The sequence below is a fragment of the Molothrus aeneus genome, chromosome Z, assembly GCF_037042795.1.
Source record: "Molothrus aeneus isolate 106 chromosome Z, BPBGC_Maene_1.0, whole genome shotgun sequence".
Lineage (NCBI taxonomy): Eukaryota > Metazoa > Chordata > Aves > Passeriformes > Icteridae > Molothrus > Molothrus aeneus.
The window spans coordinates 49,269,027-49,292,879 of record NC_089680.1 but is presented as its reverse complement, the minus strand read 5'-3'; the positions used below and the strand labels follow the sequence as shown (position 1 = coordinate 49,292,879).

The window sequence follows — 23,853 nt, the reverse complement described above, 5'->3', positions numbered from 1 at the left end:
TTGAGTTTTCTGACTTTTTATTTTTACTTGTTCATGGTATTTTTATACACATCTTCAATAATTTCACCACACTTACACATTTTCTGCCTGTTTTTCTCTTGTTTAAGATTAACAGGAAGACATAATTTATAAAATGGCCTGTTTTTTCCAGTTTGAAACTTTCATTTCATGGTCTCATTCACCTGAGCTGTCTTCCACCTTCGTTTCTCTGCTAGTTCTTGCTGTTGTCTCAATTCACAATCAAAGAAAATTGCCTCTTGCTCTTTCTGCAACTCTTTGTACACAGAAAACTGCTGCAACATGTGAAACCTTGCTGAGCTGGCTGCAACCTGAAGTGCTTCCGTCCATGCTAAAATTCCCTGTTGCCACCAAGTCCTGTGCTTGGGACAGTCCTGCCTGTCCCAAAAAGGCTCCATGCACCCCATGCTGGAGGCCTGGAGCAGCCCCTCACCATGCCAGATCTGAGCAGGTCCTTGTTCCTCTGCTAGAACATTGCTGTGGAAGGCAGTGTGGCACACATCACCTCCTCCAAGCCTTTTTGAGCAGTAATTCTATTCTAATATCCTGGCTGAGAATTACCACAACAAGCCACCTTCCCCCCAGGCAGGATTGGACCACTCCTGGGAGAAGTGACAATATTCACAGACACAGGCAGCCTGGGCCCTTAGACCCTCACTCCTTGAGCAGGTGAGGGTTGCTTATTTTCCAGCAATGTAGTAGATGGGATTCACCCATGTTCTCCAGTAATGAAACCTCCTGTGTGTTGTTGAATTCTTCTGAAGCAGCGTTTTGCCTCTCAGCATCACACTGACCCAAACCTGCTGTTTGCAGTGCTGTGGCTTCATTGATGTGAAAAAACTCCTTCTCCTCACAGCCATAATTCTCCCCCTTTCTCCACGGGTAGTAATGAGGGAAATTTTTCTACCTTCCCAGATTGCTTGGTGTTTGGTTTTCATTTTGTCTGCAGGGCTTCCCACATTTCCTCAGAATGCCTCAATTCAGCAACCCCAAACAGAAGTTCGTCATGTTCCTTCTTACATGGATGCCACTAAGAAGCAAGTTTCCTGTCGTGGCTCTTACTAGCTAGAAGCAAAGACCATAGACCTTGCCAGTTCAGTACAAACCCTGGACTAAACCATTCAGGATTGGTGCTTCCCTTAGAGAACAACCTTACAGGAGCTGCTATAGAGCTAGGCAATAGCAGAAAGAGTCCTAAAAAAGCAGTGTTACTTTACTATTTTTATTTTGGCCACTGACTTTTGTAAAGAATGCACTTCCTACTATTGCTGGGAGCTGGGAGAGCAGAAATAATAAGATGGTCACCTTGTTAGCCAAGGATTAGGCCCAAGCAGTATATATTTAATTAGACTTTAAAGAGCTTATTTCAATGTTAGGAGATACACTCCTTCCCTTTGCTGCTGCCTCAACGGAATTGTTTCAGTAAGTCTTCTGTTTATCAAGAGACAGGAGAGTGTTTTCAGACATTGTGAGCACTCAGTTTTTGTTTGCAGTTAGATTAAGAAGAGGAAAGTTGACCCAAAGCTCTTGAAGAGCTCATCTAATCTCTTTGGTTGAGAAGATCTGTCCTCCCACAGACTCACCTTCAGCATTATAAAGGAATACATCTTCCTGATGACAAGCTCTCTTTGCAAGGATACCTCAAACTTGGTTTATCCAGAAGCAGCATCTTCAGTTACAAAATTTTAAGAGACACATGAGAAATTAGAGTGCTGCTTGCACATCTTTGGACTACCACCTACGCACAAGGTCGAGGGCATCCACAATGAGCATTAGTGAAGACGACGTGGAGAAGTTTCTTGATGGCAACCCTGCTTTTGCCAAGCAGTATTTTGAGAAGAAACTAAAAACGGAGTCCTGGGATAACAATGAGAGTGAAATACTTTTTGAGTTGATTCAAGACATGCAAGAAAGCATCAACATGGAGAAAGTGGTTTTCAAGACCCTGAGAAGAATCAGGTCCCTTATTCACGCTGACCGCTGTAGTCTCTTCATGTACAGGCAGAGAAATGGCACTCCTGAACTGGCAACAAGGCTTTTCAACATCCAGGAGGGAAGTACTCTGGAGGAATGCCTGGTGGCCCCAGACTGCGAGATTGTCTATCCACTGGACATAGGCATTGTGGGCCACGTTGCTCAGACCAAGAAAACCATGAACATCAAGGATGTCCATGAGGTATGCTTGATTTATTTGTTATCTGGGTAGAAGAGAGGCTCACAGGGGTCAAGAGGCAGTGGCACACCACAGAGCTTGGTGAAAGCCCTTGTGGTGTAACTGGAAATAAGTAACAAGTCTGAAAGTCCCTTCCAATTTCATTTATGGGGTGAGGTGAAACTAAGCACATTGATTACACTAGGTATGAATGCTTGCAAACAGTGCACTGCTACACCTTGCCTGGCTAACTAAAAAAAAAAAAATCACATTAGTCCAGCAGAGGAGAGTGAAGTTGTCAAGTTGTCAGATCTGAAATGAATGCACACAGAATTTTCCATGCAATTTTATATTCTATGAGTAAATGGCAGAGACAGAAATTCTTTACAGTGAATCCAAAGAGGGTTTTCCATGACAAAAGAACTTGGAAAATATGTGCTGTGATGAAGGTTTAGCTAAGGGCATTTAGAGGCACGACGAGCAAACAGATGGAGTGGACCCCAGAGCCGTTAACTGCAAGCTGTGTACGGGTGATCTTCATCAGAAGCAGCAAGAGACAATCTTAGACTAAAAAAACTCTTCCAGCAAAAATTGCAATCTGCAATATCAGGAGGGACCTGAGGGATTTTAATGTTTTGTGTTTACGCTTTCATGACAGTATTTATTCCCCATACTTCTGGTTCAATCATGTGAACCTGGATGGCAGGAATAACAATCTGCTTGTTCTAATCATAGGTATAAAACTAAAATCCACGTGACCCAAATATGGCATTTGGGATTACTCCATCTATTGTTTGCTAGTTACAAAGAGACCATCTGTTTATTCATTCATTTGTTGCTCAGTGTAGGCATATCTCAATCCTTCAGCAAATCTTTGTCTTCTACAGAACACGCTGAGACACTGTTTTTGTTCTGCAGCCTGGGTTCTTTTTTGATGGACATATTGTTGGTGTTGGGCAAAGCATCAGAATGTGATTAAATCTTAAAGTTTTTTAATTTCTGACGTTTCTCCAAATACGGGGGAGGATTTCAGATCTGTGAGCCAAATGCTCTGCTCCAATTCTGGTGCTTTTAGACATTGTCATAATATGATTCCTTTGAAGAAGATCCAGAGGCTAAATGCTTGGTCTAGCCCATTTGGCAGAAAAGGCCAACAATGGGGAATGTATGGGGAGAAGATTCATCAGGGAGTGATCGTTTTTTCTGGTGCAACCTTCTGAATATGATCAGAGTTGTGTGGCTTTTTCTAACCTAAATAGAATGACTTATAGATGACAATTTATTCACCTGAGCTGGGAGAATATCTTTGGTAGCAAGACCATCCCTGCACTCCCCCATGGCAGGTGATGATGGTATCAATAAGGCCCTGTAGGTGAAGTGATTGGCCATCTGCTTGCCCTGGACTACTCTTTCTCCACTTTTTAAGAGAAACTAGGGGTAGATGCTGCAGTCTGACAACAAGCTTCATGGTAAAAGTAGAAGAAAAATGAGAGTGTGTGAACTTGCCATTGAGTGCACTGGTTTATACCCTGTTGCTATGCAGTGCTACCTGGCTCTACCCACTCCGCAGTGCTAGCAAGAAGTCAGAGGAATGGATGGAGGAAGCACCATGAAGAATGCCATTGATCTGAGAATAACCAGTGGAGTTGACCCTGTCCTGAGAGAGTTTGACATGTTAAAGCTTATGATTGGCAAGATCTTCACAGAAAGTTAAACGTGCACGTGTTGCAGTTAAAAGCCACATCCTCTGCTCTTGATATTAGCTTTATTATCTGTACGTGGTCCAGTTTTCTGCTAACTCATTCCTTTTCCTCAGTAATTTTTAAGCAAAACTTTCTTTAGGCAGCTTACTTTAAGGGGTTGTGCTTGGACTTGGTTTCAAGACACGTTGTGAAAAATGTTTATTTGTAAATTGTCTATTAAACAGTGTGCCCAGTTCAGCCCATTTGTTGATGAGCTCACCGACTACACCACAAAAAACATCCTTGCGACACCCATCTTGAATGGCAAAGACTTGGTTGCTGTCATTGTGGCTATAAATAAGCTGAATGGCCCACACTTCACCAGCTCTGATGAAACAGTAAGTGGTCAGTAGCTGAATTCCTATCAAAAAGCTTTACTTTTGTTGTGTGATAGAAATCCTTTTATCCTAGTGATGCCTGCTTTAGTGAAGATCCACTGGTGTGAGTTTCCCTTAAGGGCACTCACACACTCATAGAAGAGGCTTATATTGAGAATGTTTATCTCAGATCTTTCAGGGAAGGTACAGTGGGATAAGTCTCATGTCATGGCAGTGCAAAGCAAAGCATTTATCCTTGGAAATTACCCTGATGCTTGTAAAGCAGTGTTATAAAATACAGTACACATGAAGTTGCTACTGCGTTCAATTCAATCCCACAATTTGCCTTTTCAGCTTTTTCTGAAGTATCTGAATTTTGCATCCTTGAACTTGAAAATTTATCACTTGAGTTATCTTCACAACTGTGAGACTCGAAGAGGCCAGGTAAGAGTGAAAATGCAGTTTGGCTATCTCAAAATCAAATTAAATAATTCTTCTGATTTAAAGGGTGAATCTGATTTTCTTCAGAGATTTGTCCCTGAACAGCAGAAATAAAGAGATACCCTCAACTGCTTTCAGATACTGCTTCTTTCCCAGAGTCCTTCATTATTCTCTCTTCTGCTATTGGCAAAACTGCAGGACCTCAGGCAGTGGCACCACTTTCAGCAGGACTGACCTCAAGGTGTTTTGCTTATTTGAGGCTGTGAAGCACTCTTGGATCATTTCAGACAGCAGCATCAAGACACTTTCTGAAACACTTAAGAATGTGGTATTTTTCCCTCCATCTGCTCATTATAAGTGCCACTGAATTTCCTCTTAGAGCCAGTAAAATTGTTGTCATATGCATGTTGTATTGGCCTCCATCAGTAGAAAAGAGCATATGTTAGGGGTTTAGTATATTCTGGATTGAAATTCTGTCACCATACTTTCTTATTAGTTGGGTTGCAGTAGGACTGTCAGATTTATTATTGGCATGGATGTGAATCCTTGCAATCACTTTCTGCAGCAGGCAGTAGATGTCACTCAGGAGGACGTGGAATTGCATCTGTGCTTCATGGCAGCCACGCTCTATTCTCCAATGGGATTGCCATGGGGAGAGAATAAATGCCTATTTCAGCAAAGTGGATGCAGAATGAAAGTTAATTTTGGAGCTTTGGATGGCACCTATACTTTCTAATTAATTTATTATGCTTTGCCTAATTTTTTCATTTACCAAAAACATGAATGATGGTCCAGTAATACCAGCAATGATGAACTGTTAACTAAGGTAGAACTAGCGAAGTTTTTTTTCTGTGGAGAGCTTAGCAGTAGGACTAGTCAGGGTAAGAAAGGGGCTAGAAGACAAAGTGGAGGCCCATGAGGTGAAAGCCTAGTACTTCTGGTCTGGGACTGGATCCAGGAGTCCCATGTTCATCTATTACTGCTGTCTGAGCAGGTCCCACACAAAGGGAGGAAAGCAAGAAGGAGATGCAGGATGCACTGCTCTAGTTCTGCCAATAGCTCCATTGTCCAACCTCTGACTAATACAGGTCTTCAGGGCTGTGTGAAAGTTATTATAGTTCATTGTGTGGGATTTTAAAGTACTGAAGTACAGAGTGAGCAAATTACATTCTCAAAAGTGGTCTAGGATTTTAATATTGCAAATCCCAACAGCAAAGATTGAGTGATACTGTGGGTAAAACAGCTTGTGCAAAGACAGGTCAGTCTGCTTGTGCTCAGATACTGTGCAAAAGTCCTATTAGAACACCATATAATAATTTTTTACCAACTTCTTTATATCAGTCAGATATATTTCAGCTGTTTCTCTCAGTCCTTCTTACGGGGCTTGTGGCTTTCAGTATTTATTGCATGCTGTAAAGTGCCAAAAGGCTAAACTGCTTCTCATGTTTATCCGATGGTTGGTATGACAACACTACTCTCCTGTTTGAGGGATACCGACACCGAACTCAGACTTCATACAAGTGGCAGAGTTATCCCAGTTTATGGATTAGAAACAGAGACCAGTGCAGCTCAGAATTGCTAAAAAAAATCTACTAGTGCCCAGTGAAGAGGTGAGATGTACTTTTTCCAGTTGTGGCCATGTAACAGTATTTCTTGTTCAAAGCACAGGTCCAGTCTGCTTCAAGTTGCAGCTTCAATGCTTCAGAAGCATGGCTCCTCATATGTCCTGGGCTCAGAGAGCCAGACACACACTGGGAGACAGGCACACATGCATTAACTAAGCTAAGCAAGAGTGTAGATGGATTACTTCCTTACCATTTCAGAGCAGTATTTGTGTAATCTCTGCTTTTACAAATGAAAAAGCCTAATAGCAACAGCTTTCTTGAGGTTGTTACATTCTGTAGAATGTACCAGAAGATGGGAAAAAGCATCACAGGCTGTTGCACACATGAAACAGCTGCTCAAACACTTTCAGGAATGTGTTAACTCAGATATTTCAAACACCAGCCTCTGCAATGGCTTTTGGTGTTAACTGGTTTTGGATGCAACATTTTACCAATGGATATAAAATTTAAGTGGGGACAGCTCTTTGCCTGACACCGCTACTTTTTTAATGCTGTATTGGTAACATTTGACTCCTACACAACACTGTGATGACCTGACTCTTTCTCCCTAGTAATTCCCAGTGAGAACAAGCGGGTAGGTTTCCTGCACTTTTCAGGAACCATAACCCAACAAGCCCATCTCTCCAAGAAAGGCTGTGCTTACATTTTCATTATATCCTGCAGGTGCTGTTGTGGTCAGCTAATAAGGTTTTTGAGGAACTGACGGACATTGAGAGGCAGTTCCACAAGGCTTTTTACACGGTGAGGGCATACCTGAACTGTGACCGATACTCAGTCGGTCTTCTGGACATGACAAAGCAGAAGGTGAGTGTTCACATGTGTGCTGTGCATCTTTCTGCTTGCTGCTATCCACCGAGGGGTGATGCAGGCAGATAAGACTTACTGCGTCAGTAAAAGTGCGAGCTAACCTTCAGCCACTGTTCCTACTTTGCTTGGCATTTTTTTACTGTACAAAGATTAAGATAATGGGTTAATGAAATCAGAGGAAAGGGGAAGAGCTTATCACTGAAATGGGAGAGTTGGAGGCTGGGAAGACAGAGGAGGGGAAGAGGTGTCTGACTTTGGCAATCCTGGTCAGTCTGCAGCACAAACAAAACCTCACAAAGTCCATGGGTATCAGAAGTATAGTGAGACACTTGTGGAACCATCAGCAAACAAGGGCCTATTTATAACAGTACACCTTTGCCTGGAGTGGCATGAGATCTGGAGAAAGCTGAGGTTTTAATATTAGCAGAGAAAAGAGCTAGGCCATATCACAAAGTGACTTGTGACCAGCCACCTTCCTCAAGGACTCATTCATGCTCATGATATCCAGGTTTTCAGATGAAATTTGGCTTCATGAAAACAAGCTGACAGAATTGAAGTTACCTCTGATTTGGTCTGATGGTTTGCACCTTTGGCAGACTTTGTGTGGGGGTTACACAGCATCCTTGCCAGTAGAACCCTCTTTGTCCCATGGCCAGGCTGTCTTGTTGACAGAGCTCTTGCAGCATATTGTCTTGTAAAGAGGTATATTAAAAGATCTTTTGTAAGCTAAAGGCACTTTGATCAATATTATAATGTAGCATAAGAAAAAAACCCCAAAATAAGTATTTAGCTTCTTCAAACTGGCGAGTAGTAGGTCAGGCAATAGTCACACTTTGGAAAATTAAGAACACAAAAACATTGTTGAAGCCGTTTGCTCTGAGTACAGCCAGTGCTCACAGTTCACTGAATGAATCAGCACTCTGTGTATAGGCAGTATATGGTAATATGCAGCCATATAAATGCACCTGACACGTCAACATTTGGATATCTAGGTATCATTCTGCTGCCTAGCATTGAATTAGTTTTATTACTTCATGCCTTGTTTACACAACACCAAAACCAGCATGGTAGAGCAATGGTTGCATTGAGGGTCAAGACAAAATGCAGTTTTCTACTCTAAACATACATTTTTAATTTTAAAACCAGGAGTTTTTTGACCTGTGGCCAGTCCTGTTGGGAGAAGTACCTCCTTACTCAGGACCTCGAACCCCGGATGGCAGGGTACGTGAAAACAAGATTTCTTTTACTCTCTCTTCTCCAGATGGATTGCCTCACCACTCATTTTAACACCACTCTTTTTTTCACTTGTAGGAAATAGTCTTTTACAAGGTCATCGATTACATATTACATGGAAAAGAAGACATTAAAGTCATCCCGTAAGTGCCCAGTCCCTGGATGCTAGGTACTGTCGCAGGGTGTAGCTGAAAACAAGGTTCCCCATGTTTTAAAGACATCCATGTGGAGAAATGTAAAGGACTGATAGAGGATCGAGAGTCAGAATGTAAGTTGGTACCTCAACTCACATTTCTTCAGGATAAAGATTTCCTCAAGGACATCGGGATCCTGACTCAGAAGTTAGGCTCCAAAATTCACTGCAACCAGTGATTCTTTTCAGGTGGAGAAGTGAACTGCCTTGATTGCCTGCAGTTTTCTGCTGTCCTTGCCAGGTAGAGGCATCACTCTCCTCCATGCCTTCCCTGTGTCTGTGACTGGGACTCATCCAGGATGCTCTTGTGCTGAGGTTTCCTTGCTTTTCTCCACTCCTTCTATCACTGACCCCATTTTAAGGCTACCTCTGGCCTTTTCTCCCATCCTGACATATTGGGACTCCCTCTTTCTAAGAACTGCTCTCTCTTCTTGTCACTGAATTTTTCAGAGGAGCCTTGGGCAGCTTAGGCAAATCTGACATATGAGAGGTTTTCCCCAGTTCTGGTAACACCACTTTACACTAGAGTTTGTGGTGCAAAAAAGGTCCCCATTTCTTGGGTACAGCAGTGTTCAAAGTTCAGGCTGGCAGGCATCCTTAGCCAGGAATCTCCTTTTATCATTCTCTGTGTTGAAGGTCTGAGGCATGGCCTTCACTTCTAGGAATGAATTTTTATAAAATATCTGCAAACCGATATTTTATCAGTTGTTTAGTTTTGAATCCTTGAAGCGAAAGTATTTACTTATGTAGAAAATTTTTGCTTGTGCATATGGATCCTTTGAAAGTAACAGAACCAGTTATGAACTGGGGGTTCCAGGTCTAAACCTGGATTATACAATCAATGGAACGCACTTCAGCTCCATGATCTGTTTTCAGTAAATATATACCTTTAATGTCCCTTATACATTTTTCTTTCATTAGAAATCCTACCCCGGATCACTGGGCACTAGTTACTGGACTGCCAACCTATGTGGCTGAAAGTGGATTTGTAAGTACTTAATCTGGGATTTCTCAAGTCTTTCTGACATGAATAATACTCATGCAGCTTTCTCAGCAATTCAGTCCTTTGTTTTGGCAGTCAAACTTCTCATTGACCATATTGTAATACTTTTTCTTTGTGATCCCCTAGATTTGCAACATTATGAATGCTGCTGCAGATGAGATGTTTAACTTTCAGGTATTGTGAAAACTTCCAATTCTATCAAGGATTCAACTTCATTTTTTTGCAAAAAATGTAATGTAGAGTCAATCTTGGGCATATAAATACTTCTTTTGCTTGTAGTCTGAATGTAAAATTGGAGTGCTCATGTATTAACATGAGCATAATACGTAAAACATATTAAGTTCATGATGTCTCTGCTTGCTGTTGCTTCAAGGAAGGTCCTCTAGATGAATCAGGATGGACTATCAAAAACGTTCTCTCCATGCCAATTGTGAATAAGAGGGAAGAAATTGTTGGTGTCGTCACATTTTATAACAGAAAAGATGGGAAACCATTTGATGAACAGGATGAAACCCTCATGGAGGTATAGTTTCTTGCTGGAAGAAATTAATATAATTGATGAGGTCACTATTTTTCCATGTACATCTGCAAAGCATCCTGAGTGTTATGCAGCTAAATGTGTATCTTTGTTGCTTAGAGAGGTGTTATACATCAGCTTGAACATTGTGTAGGCAACTGTTTGACATACTGGGGGAGTTCGGTATGAGAAACCCAACTATGTTCTTGTGATTTTTTTCAGCATTGTTGGATTGTACTCCTAGCCATGAGCATCTACTGTGTGCCAACACAACCATTCTGACCTGTATTCACATACCTGCCAGCTGGCTCTCACTGGCTGGGCAAGTCCCACAGTGAAATGACACAAAAATTATCTATACAGCTAGGATAAAAAAGAGAGGCCAGCTATTAAATCTACCACAGTGGCTGTGATTAAAGACCTTGCTCCTTAGAAATGTTCCTATGGTAGTTTCAATGAAATATAAATATTTAGCTCTTGGCACCTGTTATCAATCAGGACATTTCCTGAAATAGACTTTTTTTATCAAACAAAAAGACCATGGGGAAAAAAATCAGTTTGAATTGGCCACTGGACAGCAAGCAAGTTTAAAGCGAGCACAGGATGTGAGTAAATACATGTGAAAGGTGATGAGGCCCCTTTGCTCTCCTTCGATGTGAGAACTCCTGATCTGCTATCACCATTGTGACAGAAACATTTCCACAGACACCTGCAGAAACACAGAAATAATTTTCTGTACTCTGAACTGGACCGAGAGTCCTTCAACCTCCACAGAATCGATGCCGTCAAGGCCTGGGCAGATTCAACAGCAGGGGAACTGCTTTGCTGAGGAGCATGTCACAATTGGAAGCAAAGATGTGGTTGCTCATTGCTAGAATTTTGGACAAAGTCCAGCTTGTGTTTCTTTAAAAATGTATCACACAGTGTCATATTTCTGTGTCTTTGAGGAGCAGATGTTATGGCTATTTCTCTGTTTCCTTCTCTTCCCCTTACCAAGTCCTTGACACAGTTCCTGGGCTGGTCTGTACTCAACACAGACACATATGATAAGATGAACAAGTTGGAGAACCGTAAGGACATTGCTCAGGACATGGTGCTCTACCACGTGAAATGTGACAAGGATGAAATCCAGGAAATTCTGGTAATACCTCGCAATGTGGAGCTCACACCCAAGTGTACTGGCCTGGCCCACAACCTGTGGCACAGACACAGGTCTCCCATTTCACAGAGATGCTTCCAGCCACCCTGATGTGGGGGCAGCACCTGGGCCCTAGTAACTGCACAGGGACAGAATGAATCTTTCTTTTTGTTCTGTGGCCTGCCCTCCTCCTTGGCACACTGTGCCACTGTGCTCTTTCTAACCTCCTCAACAAAGCCAGCCTTGGAGGTGCTACTCAGGGAAGGGCTGTAGGAGTGGAACAGAGACTGATTTATTCCTCAAAACCTCCTCTGTGCTGAGAATGTGAAGTTAGAGGACCCAGCTGTGACATTGGCTCTAGGGGGATATTTGCAAGTGAAGGAAACACAAAACAAAATCTAGGAGGGGGAGAACGCTACCAGAAAAATGTGTTGAAAGACAAGAAATTGAAGTAAGGTCCAGGAAAGAAGCACAATTTGGATATGAGAATTGCCCTAGATTGCCCCAAAGCTGCCCAGTGAGAAATCCAGGAGGGTTCAGTTGTCTTCTTAACACACCCATGCTTTTTGCAGCCAACACGAGAAAAGCTGGGGAAGGAGCCAAGTGAGTGTGATGAAGAGGAGCTGGCAAGCATTCTGGTAAGAACAATGCACTGCTGGAAAGAACAGCCCTGGCAAGCAAATTCTGCCTGCATAGATGTAGGGAAGAGTTCCTAGTGTTGGCATGCTGTTACTTGGCAAAGGGTGAAGGCACAGCATACCCGGCCCTCCTTTGCTGCCTGAGTTTGAGATTATCATTAGTATGTGTCAGCACGTGCCTCCCACAGCTCCTCTGCCTCTTTATCTCAAGGACTTCAAAGTCCATCTGGAAACACATCAGCCACCTTGGCTTCTTTTTCAGAGTAATTAAGGAGGGCTGTAATTCTTCCCCCAGTTTGAGTCTTCAAACTATATAAAATCAAATGCTTAACAGGAAACAAACAATGTTTCCTGCACAAAACTGCCCTCCCTCTTCCTCCACTAAGGGGTTATCATGAAAAGCTTCATTTCAGTCTATTTATGTGCTATTTTCCAAAAGAAAAGCAGAGTCAGACTGATACATTTTTATTCAGCAAAGCGTAGGAATGGCATAAGCAACACAGCAATAAACCAGCCCACCTCTCTTACAGAAAGAAGAACTCCCGGGGCCCACTAAGTTCGAAATCTATGAGTTCAGGTTCTCTGATTTTGACTGCACTGAGCTAGAGCTGGTGAAGTGTGGCATTCAGATGTACTACGAGCTTGGCGTGGTGAAAAAGTTCCAGATCCCACAGGAGGTATGAGCTGGCAAAAGCGAGTACATCTCCTGCCTTGGATGTACTCGCCCATGCTGCAGCTGGCGCTGAGGTCCCCGTGCGTGCCGGCACGGAACAGCCGCAGGACCGGGCTCACGGGGGCTCGCAGGGAGGGGGTCGTGCGTCCTGGGCCCCCTCGCCCCGCTGAGGGCAGGGAACAGCCTCTCATAAGGGATTGGAGCATATCTTCTGCTCTCTTCTGCTCCTCACTGCCTGCCACAGATGTGGTTTGCCATGAGATCTATATGGGTGAGTGGTGGACTCTGCAAAACGCTTCTGGCACGTTCTGTGTCCAATGCCGCTCACAGCCGCAGTGTGAAAACACAGCTCCCGGGCACGACATGCGGAGTGCCTTCCTGTCTGCCCCTTGCCTTTGACAGAGCATGCAACCTGCAGCTTTCAGCCAAGATAGGCTGAAACACACTCTGGCAAGCCCCTTTGTTTTTCATCCCCATGCAAACATGGATGTGCCTTCATTTGGCGCAGCTGGCGCCAACCTGTCGACAGGAATGGTGTGACCCCCTGGGAATAAGGACCCCATAAACCCTGACTTGCCAACTCACGACTTTTGCAGTTCAAAACCCTGCAGGAATTGCGAAACTGGCATTTCAGCAGCCCTGCTGCTCCCGATGGGATTTCTCTGCACATCGTGCGAAGTCGATTTCCATCTACTGGGATCTGGGGGTAACTGCAGGAAGAGTTTTCACTCTGGAAAGTCAGGATGGCGATCGGGAGGGCAGTAAATGGGAATTACCTCTGTACTTCTTACACGCAGAATGCCAGTGTCAAAAATATTAAATATACCTACTCCGGAACAACTAACCTCTGTAAGAGGTGTGAATAGCAGTGATTCTTATATTTGAGATTTTAAGAAATGAATACTCATTAATAAATAATTGGCTCTTTAATGAGAAAACTGCATAGCTACAAGAGAGAGTACACACGGAGAAGTAGACTGCAGAGGAAAGAACAGTTTTATATTTAATGCCTTATATTGTAGATCTTTAGGTGATATAAATGTCATTCTCCTCTACATCTATGGATCCATATCTCTTGAAGAGAGACATGAATTTTAATAAATCACAAGAAAAAGGGACAAATCTTATAAGTGATAACCTAGATAAACAGAATAAAATCAATACATTCACAAACAGTAAGATGAAATTGCTTTTCCTCCAGGTGGTGCTGATTCTTGTTTACCTCAGAGGCATCTCTGTGAGATTTTTTTTTTTACAAAAAAAAAAAAAAAAAAAAAAAAAGAGAGAGAGAGAGAGAGAGAAATATTAGAAACTGGATATATTTTAGTGTCCACTTTTGCTCTCTTTTGCTCTCTACTAGGCTTTACTCTATCAGCATTGCCAGGGTAGCCTGATGATATATGAACCTTCTGATCCCTTTCTTGGCCTACCTCTGCAGAGCGGGTTTGAACCTTATCCATGATTTCTGTACATGACCCTTATTGCAAGATGAACAGGCAGCAGCTTCATTACCCACACTAACATCCTCTTCCCCCCCGGCAGGTTCTGGTAAGGTTTGTGTACTCTGTCAGCAAAGGCTACCGGAAGATAACTTACCACAACTGGCGTCATGGCTTCAATGTTGCACAGACCATGTTCACACTCCTGATGGTAAGGTAGCACCACCCTGGTTAATTCTGCAGCACAGCTTTATTTACAGCAGGTCTTCTGTCACACCTGAGAAATATGCAGGGCTCCCTTTGAACCCTGGTGCAGGAAAATGTTTTGTCACTCCTGGCACAGGTCCTGCTAAATGAGGTCTCCATTTGCCTGAAGGGACAGTCACTGCATTGCACATGAAGGAAGCTTTGGTCAATATTGGCCAATGAATGGAGAGCTTTAATTCTCATAGATACAGATGTGCATGGTGTTAAATAGATTGCAGATTAAATTCTTCTGCAGAGTAGAGGAGAGAGACTACAGGACTTCCAGTCTTCCAGTAGATTCTGACAGAAAGAATTGGGATGGACACAAACTCATGCTTTCCATTTCCATCCAGAATAAACAAGGTGTGGACAATCTTTTGTATGATTCAGCTTGACAACCACATTGCCCAGAAAGACACAGAGCCTTTTCAAAGAGTACTTTGTGTCCAGTGACTGGGAGGGGTGCTTCTGAAAGCCTGGGTGAATCCTGGGGCCAAGGCTTCTATAACAGTGGGTAGCCAACCCTGCACATATGCATTAACCACATAAACAGCACAGATGTACCTGCCTGGTCTGAAATATTTTGTTTCCAGCTGATTCCCCATTTTAACCTAAGTCAGCCGTGTACTGCATTTCAGTTCACAAATATTTTCAGTTCTCCTGGACTGTCCCAGGACATCCCCAGCACAGAGCAGTCACCGCTCAGTACCTTTTCCTGTCAGAGATGTTAACATATGGAATACCAATTCTCTCCCTCAGACTGGCAAACTGAAGCGTTACTACACCGACCTCGAAGCCCTTGCAATGGTAACTGCGGCTCTGTGCCATGATATTGATCACAGGGGAACCAACAACCTCTACCAAATGAAGTAAGCATTTTATTACCACTTCAAACCATTTTCTGTTGCTCCTGCTTGGCTATGATCACACCCAACTCCAGTACAGCTCTGTTTAACACACAAGGGTGACAACCTTCTTTTATAAGAAAAAAGCCTTGCTTTTCAGCTTGCTGCAGTGTTTGGGCTTATGCTTTGGCCAGTGGGGACAATTTGCTATGCTCTCTGGGGCTTTCTTTACCTCCTAGCAAACTTCCCTGAGTTAAAGCAGAACTCTACATTACCGTTAGAGTATGGAGCAGGTGCAGAGCAGGCATTCAGTGTCCTGAGCATTACAGGAGACATAGGATGCCGACAGAACCATCCTGGATGTAAGATGAAATTTTCCTGTATCTATGGAGAAAGCTCCATGTTTGGCATTGCCCTCACTACCTACAAAGCACCTATGAGAATATTGCTCTCAGTAGGTAGTCATTAGCTACAGATAAACAATTGCATAATTTTGTTGCCTAGTCAAGGCTCTGTTGCTCACTTAAAGGAGTCAGATGACAGCTCTTCTGCAATGCTTGCTGCCTATATCTTCTTATATATCCTGGAGCTTTGGAAAAACATTAAATAAAGTTTTTGATAGAAGAGGGCCTTGATTTTCAGCAAGGTGTCCAAGGATTGCAGGTGTCCTTGCTTTTTAGAAGGTGTCCAAGGATTGGGGGTTTTTCCGTTCCTATTACCAGATATCAATATGTAGTTATTCAGGATTTAAACAAACTTACTAAGCTGAGTAATTACACTGCTGTCATAAACAATATTTGGAGTGAAATTTGTAGTTGGAATACTATTTTTTCACAGTGTCTAAAGAGTTATAAGCAATGTCACAAGTGTCTTTTATTAGACTGAAGTAATTACTTATTAAAAAGTTCAACTCATAAGCCTTTTTTAAAAAAGGGAACTTATATGTGTGACAGAAATTAAATACAAAGTTAGACACTTCATTTTTAAGTGCTGCATTAATGTCTTCAATTTTTCCTTTACGCAAACAGATCTCAAAATCCTTTAGCTAAACTTCATGGATCCTCTATTTTAGAGAGACATCACCTGGAATTCGGAAAATTCTTGCTCTCTGAGGAGGTTGGTAATGAACTGCAGTATAAGGGTACGAATAATTTCCTTTTACTGATGTTTTTCACTAACAACAGAGTTGTCAGCACAAGACCTTTCTCTGGATTGGATGCCGAGAAACTGCATCCTTTCCATCCTTGGATGCCTCATTTCCAAAGGACTCCCTGCCCGCCCAGGACTAAAGCACATAGGCTTCCTAAATGCATGTCTTGGTTTCTTCAACAGACACATTTTTATCCCTATAGGAACATGTTAAATACAGTGTTGCTCTCCTGTAGCCCCTCTGATAGGGCCAAGGCTGAAATATTCCCACAGTTAACTTTTAATTTCAGGCAAATTTGCATTGGAGTCAGGGGATGGGGTTTGGGTAGGCACTGTGTAAGAACCTTCCCCTGCTCAGTGAATTAAAGGGGAAACAGCACTACACGTGGTGTACGGGCTCACGCCCCTTGCACACGAGAGGAGCAAACTGAACTACTGAAAGAAAAAAAAGTGACCATATTTGGGAAAGGGAGGTGGCCAGGAACTCATAACAACATAGAGCTTGGATTTTTCAATGCCCTGTCCTTTGCTTTTCAGTCACTGAATATATGTCAGAACCTCAACCGCAGGCAGCATGAGCATGTGATTCACCTGATGGAAATTGCCATTATAGCCACAGACCTGGCACTCTACTTCAAGTAAGTCAGTCATGCACACCTTGTGTGAAAGGCAGAAAGCAGCTGGCACTTTACAAAGGCCAGATGTGATGCTTTACTCTGAAAGCCCCCACCAGTGCAGCAGCTCTCTTCACAGACACTGGCTCTGGGAGGCTGCCTTTAATACTCACCTCAGACCTGGGGGGAGAACTCAAATAATTCAAAAGAATTTTGAATGTCTACTTAATCAAATCATATACATGACTTTTTAACCCTAGATGGCCAACAAGGCAGGGCTATTTATTCCCTATAGGAAGAAATGTCAGGATTTGGTTTGGTTTTATTTACCTAGCATTTCAGATCTGAAAATACTCATAAATGACAAATGGGCTGGCCAGGACTGTACTAACTTCTCTGTGACAGCAGAATGACACAAGTAACAAGTAGTTCATTGTAGGTGAATGTCCAGCTCATAGTCTATTCCACACACAAGGGCCTAAAAAGCCAAAATCTTCGAGCAGTGCCTGCTTTCTGGGACATGAGGCTGAAAGTCAATGACATATAACTTCCTAATTAGCAAGGAGCTTTCAAAATGTGCTTTCAAAATACAGTGTCAAGACCAGAGACTGCTTCTGTGTTTTGCACTGCAGAATAATTATACAAAATTTAAACAGTCCAAAAAAGAGAAATTTGAGGGGGTTGTAATACCCAGAACACTTACTCTGGAGGTACAATATCTGTATGGTACCATCGTCTATCTATATAACACCACTTCCTCACCACTTGGGAACAAACTGGTCCTTGCCCTCCTTGGTCCATGAACTGCAAGCAAAGGCTTGGCTGAGCTAAGACACAGGATTATTATGATAGAACACATACACAAGTCACTTTGTGGTATGGCCTAACTGTTTTCTCTGCTAATATTGAAACCTAAGATTTCTCCAGATCTCATACCACTCCAGACAAGGGTGTATTGTGTATAAACCATTACTCAGAATTCCCTATATGCATTTAGATTATATAAATAAGGTTAACAATGCCTGACTAAGTACATAAAGCCAGGTAGCTTTAAAAATACTCCAGGTAGCTCTAGGCTTCTGCAGTTCGCTTCACATGTAAGGAAAAAGATTTCTTTTACTGCAAACAAAGGTGTAAGCATTTCTCAGCTGACATAACTTGCAGTAGCTCGTACTTTCAAAGACCTGCTCATACCTCACCACTGTACTCATCTTAAAGGCATTTACAACAGTTAAGGGAGCAGATGATGGTGCTTGGTTTTGTTAGGACATAAGAGTCAGGACAGCAACTACTGGAACCCTTCTGGCAGAGTTAGCAATACCAGTATCAGCCACCTGGTTTTGGCATATTTGTTTCTTTGTTTCATAGATTTTTCTTCTCTTTTTTTTTTTTTTTAACCTTTCCTCCCCACCCCCCAAAGAAAGCGAACGATGTTTCAAAAGATCGTTGATGAGTCTAAGACGTACGACAGCGTGACTGCCTGGACTGAGTATCTGTCTCTGGAGACAACAAAGAAAGAGGTTGTCATGTGAGTAATTGGCTCTGGGGAAAGGTTAGTGATGTGGACACCAGGTGAGAGCTCCAGGATATGCTTTGTGCTGCAAAGTCAGCAAGTGATACATTACTGGCTACTCAGATTTGATCTTCTGGAGAAGCAGGGAAAAATACAGGGGAAAAAAAGATTAAGGTGGTTCTTCATCCAAATAAGTGTCCTGTTGGTCATATACTCCCATGGAGATGCAGGACCCCTTCTGGCTATATACTCCTACCACATCACCCTGTAGGCCACAAACAGGGACATCCAATCCATTAGCTGTTCTTCCCAGTGGCAACTAGCCTGAGCTGCATGATGCTGCTGCTGCGGCCAGACAGAAACTTTGCAGGATGCCCTGCTCTCGCGGTGAAGTGCTCTCACCACCTCACTGCAGACTGCACTGCTACACACCCATGGGGGAGCCAAAGGTGTTACTCCAAAGTCAAGGAGTTCAGCCCAGCAATCACTAAAGCAGCAAACATTTTAGCTCCAGAAGCAAGTAGTTCCCCATCATAATTCCATTTTATTCAAGAAAGCAGCCTTTGATGAGTGTCCCAGTCGGAACCAAGGCAGTCACAGCAGCACATCTATCAGTTCAGAAGGGGCCATGGGATATCTGATACAGTACTGGGGTATGAGGGTCCTGATCCTGAAAAAATAGGGAATAAATTAATTTCTTTCCTGTTTTTAGGGCGATGATGATGACTGCCTGTGACTTGTCAGCTATCACAAAGCCTTGGGAAGTCCAGAGTAAGGTAAGGTGCTTGATATCCTGATGGATTTCTGTAGCTTACACTTCAAAGTAATGCAATTTCTAAGCTGCCTAGAAGCTAAATCAAAGTCTCCTACCAAAAAAGGAATAGCTGTGGTTTTGATGTATTAACCAATCTTTCAGACTGTAGTTGTGAGTTCTGTACAAAATTCATGTTTACAAAAAAAATCCCCACCAAAAAAACCCAAAACAAATCCCTCAGTTACATAGATTTTTAGGTCACAGTGAGTTTTTTTTACATGTAACATATACATTGGCTTTATTATAGCAATACCTACCTGCAGTTTGCTCAGTTGTTTGATTTCCTTTAGGAGTTCATTCCTGAACTGTACTTGAGCCATTGCTAAATAATAAGCACTAAATTTTGAAGGAGGGTAAAAGAAATAAAACCTACCTTCCTGTTCAGCATGAAGAAAGGACAACAGGAAAAAAAGAAAAATAAACACCCACAAGGTGACCAGTAGGCAAATCCTCATGGGGAACACATTGGAAATTTCTCAATAGATGAGCAGTGGTCTAATGAGATGCAGTGCAATACGACTGTTGAGCTGTCACTAGACAGGTGAAATCCTGTTGCCACAGCTGCCCTTCCCAGGAGGAGGAGTGAGGCTATGGTTGGACAAGAAGAAACAGAAGGATAAGAAGTGAGATTTGACTCAGAATGGAGACATTAAGTGCATCAAGTTATGGGGCTGAAGTTGATGCTGACTTTTCTTTTTTCCCTCTATGTCAATGTAGGTAGCTCTCCTGGTAGCAGCTGAGTTCTGGGAGCAAGGAGATTTGGAAATAAGCGTCCTTCAGCAACAGCCCATTGTAAGTAACATGCAAGAACCAGGCAGTTCAGTTCAGACAGAAAGTCTCAGCACAAGCAGTGCTGCCCTGAGTGCTCCGTGTCTGCCTGAAATCACAGTGCTTGCCAAAATCCTTTAGAAAAGTATGTTCTGAGATAGTGAAGAGCATCCCTGACAGTGACAAGTGCCTCTTGTCCAGCTGTCCAAATATTTAGATGGGTTCAGTGGCTGTGAAGCATCAAGGGGTGATTCACCCTGGAGATTTTTGTGTAGGTCCCCTGCAGAAAAAATTATTAACTAAATAGACAAGTCACAGAAGAAAGAAGAGTTTCTAATAAAGAGGAAAACTGCAAACACAGATTTCACAGAGTCATAGAATTATTGATAAATGGAAGAGCATTTCTAACATTTTTTAAAATGAATAAATTCAGCATTGAAAGAGGCAGGAGTCATTCCTGTAAGTGTCCTCCACCTGTGTGGTTTGGGGATTTTTAAAGTAGACTTTCATGCACCCCCTCTACCCACAGTGACACCACAAATTATATAGTAATCAACAAGATCTTGTAAAAATATGATTTCCACAAGGGAAAAACTTGTTCTCCTCCCCATCCATGGACACTTGAATTGCAGTCTAAAATTTCTGCTAAAATGGCAGTGGAAATGAGCCCTCTTCCTTCCTCTGCAGTTGAGGAGGAGGGCTGTGATGGGTGGTCTTTAGGACAGCATGACAGAACTGCCAGGCTGACACAAGAAAGCAGTTTTGGGGGGAAAATAGAGGTGTGTTTTTCAATTAAGTGTTCTCATAAACCAAGGTGAATTTGTGTCCTCCCACAGCCGATGATGGACCGAAGGAAAGCTGCTGAGCTTCCGAAGCTTCAAGTGGGTTTCATTGACTTTGTGTGTACATTTGTCTATAAGGTAAGCAAAGTGCGCCCTTACACACCCCACCCTTATCAACAGGGGTTCAAATCCCAGCTGACTGAGTCCTGGTGCAGCAGCACCACTCTTGGGGAGAGGGACAAGTACACAAGTGAAAATCTGCCCTTTTCTGAGGCATTGCAACAGGCTGCCTCTTTCTGCCATTGATGCTTTCTGCAAAGCATCAGCTTTGGATGTGAGGTGTCAGGGTCTGTCTTGGGGTATGATGGACAAGCATTCCCTCTGCACACTGCATTGCACTGAGAGATGTGTTTTGTTTAGGAGTTTTCCCGTTTCCATGAGGAAATTCAGCCTATGCTTGATGGGCTGCTGAACAACAGAAATGAGTGGAAGACCCGTGCTGATGAGTATGATGCAAAAGTTAAAGCACTGGAGGAAGAGAAGAAAAGAGAGGAAGAGAGAATGGCTGCAAAGAGAGGTCAGAAAAAGTAATTAGCTTTTCATTCCTAGCTTTTCATTCCTAACTCAAAAACATGCTTATGAACACTCTCACAGATTACAGCAAGTTTTGCTCACATAGCAGAGCAAAGAGTAAGATTGGCTCCACTGGAAAGGCTGAAAGCAACTTGCCTTCAAACCTGGCACTATGACAGGTTGTCAAGAAGGCCACCAGTTTAAAATCCCAAACACTATTATCTGAGAAACTACTGAGAACACATTTAGCATGAATTCCCATGCAGCTGGGGAAAGCAAAATGTCATGTACTGTCCCTGGAAAATAGCAGGTACACAACCCTTTGGCTGACCTGCTGTCCCATAGGTCATAAAGCAGAAGCTAAGAAAAGCTTTATGAAAAGTTAAAACGAGGTCCTAAATATTCCTAGAAGAACATTTAAGAAATAATGGTTCATCACATCACATTTCTAGCCCAGGTTAGGTACTACCTAGAAGCAAACAGTAGTGGCAGTGCCCAGTAGCATTTTATTTTGGTTGAACATGGTTTTCTTCAACTGTGGGCCCAGCCTGGGCAGTACTGAAAAGCATCAGCAGTAGTGGGTACTGGTTGAAAGTTTTTCTGATAGCCTGAGGATGTGTTTGACTCTCAAAAGGTCAGAAGCAGAAGGTTCTCCTGGCCTATTCCAAATGTCTGATCAAATATTTGCCACGACTGGGTGCCTTCACTCCACTGAGACTGTATCTGAAGTCTTCTTTTGTTCTAAACTGGACCAAAATTCCAACAGCCCATGGTGCGGACATTGCTCAAATGACAGTTTAGAAATTATTAGAGCTGTCTAGATGTTTTATCTCAGTTTGATTCACAGTAGTTAACTTAAAATAGCAAAAGGTAGTGTTTTAACTATGATCTAGAAAATCTCTGAAGAATTATTTACTGAACAAGTAATTGATATTCAAGCAAAGAAAATTTCCACTAACTCTGCTCTTTCCAAGCAGCCTTACATGTACAATCACTTTGCACAGCAGACAGCTCTATACAGGATGCTATAGTTAATGACCTAAGCTGATCATTGGATAAAAGTTCTAAAAAACTTCTGCAATGACTGAGAAGGAAATTTATGACTGTGTGTCTAATTCTATGTTTCTTTTTATATGACAGGTGAAATAACCTGTAATGGAGGAACAGCTCCAGCTTCCAAAACCTGTAGCATACTTTAGACCTATTCTCACTGAAATATATGCCACACAAAATGAGAACACCCATATAAAAACAACAACAACAACAACAACAACAAACCAAAACTAAACAGCAACAACAACAACAACAACAAAAAAAAAAACAAAAACCCAAAACCCCCAAATGCCCCAAAAGCAAAAAAAAAACCTAAAAAAAAAAATCATGGTGTACAAATACATTCCTGATTGGACTATTCTGATAATTTATTAGTCTTGTGACCAACCAGGGAAGGGCTAGATCTTGTTTGCCTTAATTGCATCTCTTCCTGATGGTAGGGAGCCAGCTCCGTCCTGTCTCCTGTCCTCCATTTAATGCATCTATGTCAGATGGCATGTGACAAGTCAAGACAACATTTGGCCCAATAAATCAGGTTGTAAGATTATGGAAGAGCATTTTTCCTGCACTGAAACACTTCTTATCCCAAAGCTGATGGGGATAGTCCTGCTCCATAAAACCTCATGAGACTGACAGTGAATGCAACCATAGCCTGCACAGTGGGAAAAATGAAAAAGAGATAAAGTTATCATATCTAAGTCTGTATCTGTCAGGACATCAGAAGGAAGACTGAGGGTAAGGATAAAGCATGAAAACTGACCACAGTAAATCTTTGAACTGCTCTAAAAGCTTATGATTCCATTTAAATCCAAGAAACGCTCTGACAGATAATACATCTGCATTCACTTCAAGAATCTGGATAGGTTGCTATCCCAAAGCATGGAGCTATTCATGCAACACACAGTAGCTGCCTTCTCCAGGAGCAGGATCAACATTGTATACTAATTGAAGCTTTATTCCTTCATGAATCATTTTAAGAAGACAGTGTTACTATTATCCATTACAGTTCCTCTTACAATTAGCCAAGCAACCTGAGTTGTGAGATCTCATAAATTTGTTCTGTTTTGCCTCATAATGCTGTTACTTAACACAATTGATCAAAACTAACTGTCCTTCCTTTCTTCCTCCTGCTCTGAGATGTCTTGTTTTTAGATAACACGCCAGACTTGTGACTCTTATTTCAGATGAAAGTAACTTTTCATGTTTATTCATGCAAAAATAGAACATTCAATTACACTCTTGTAGTAATAGACACAACCTCATGTCCTGCTCCCTCCCCCCGCCCCCCTTCCTTCTTTTTTAAACTTGTTTGGAGATCTGTTTTGCTGGGGATTTTCTTCTTCTACTACTCCTGTTACCTTCAGGATTCTTACCCTTCAGTATACTGTTTTGCATTACAGAAATACTGCAAGTAAAAGGAAAACTAGAGCTGTGGTGGTACCTGGTGATCATTTACCTGTCTCAATGTAGTAAGCAAGATGTAATCCTCAATCACTATGCAGCAATTCTGTGAGAAGCAATGTGTCTTTCAGGAAAATACAGAAACTTGTCCACTTGCAC

General features: G+C 42.3%; 1 protein-coding gene across 1 annotated transcript; it reads left to right on the top strand.

Annotated features, from left to right (window-relative positions):
- Window positions 1-1,783: 1,783 nt before the first annotated feature.
- PDE6B (phosphodiesterase 6B) lies at window positions 1,784-22,439 on the top strand. The gene is made up of 22 exons (XM_066569386.1): window positions 1,784-2,194; window positions 4,098-4,250; window positions 4,584-4,673; window positions 6,959-7,099; window positions 8,249-8,323; window positions 8,414-8,478; window positions 9,450-9,516; window positions 9,658-9,705; window positions 9,905-10,054; window positions 11,046-11,189; window positions 11,759-11,824; window positions 12,355-12,501; window positions 14,040-14,147; window positions 14,942-15,051; window positions 16,056-16,143; window positions 16,714-16,814; window positions 18,211-18,318; window positions 19,016-19,079; window positions 19,835-19,909; window positions 20,722-20,805; window positions 21,088-21,244; window positions 22,381-22,439. Exons 1-22 carry the CDS (start codon window positions 1,784-1,786, stop codon window positions 22,437-22,439), a joined length of 2,511 nt encoding a protein of 836 aa, XP_066425483.1.
- The last annotated feature ends 1,414 nt before the right edge of the window (window positions 22,440-23,853 follow it).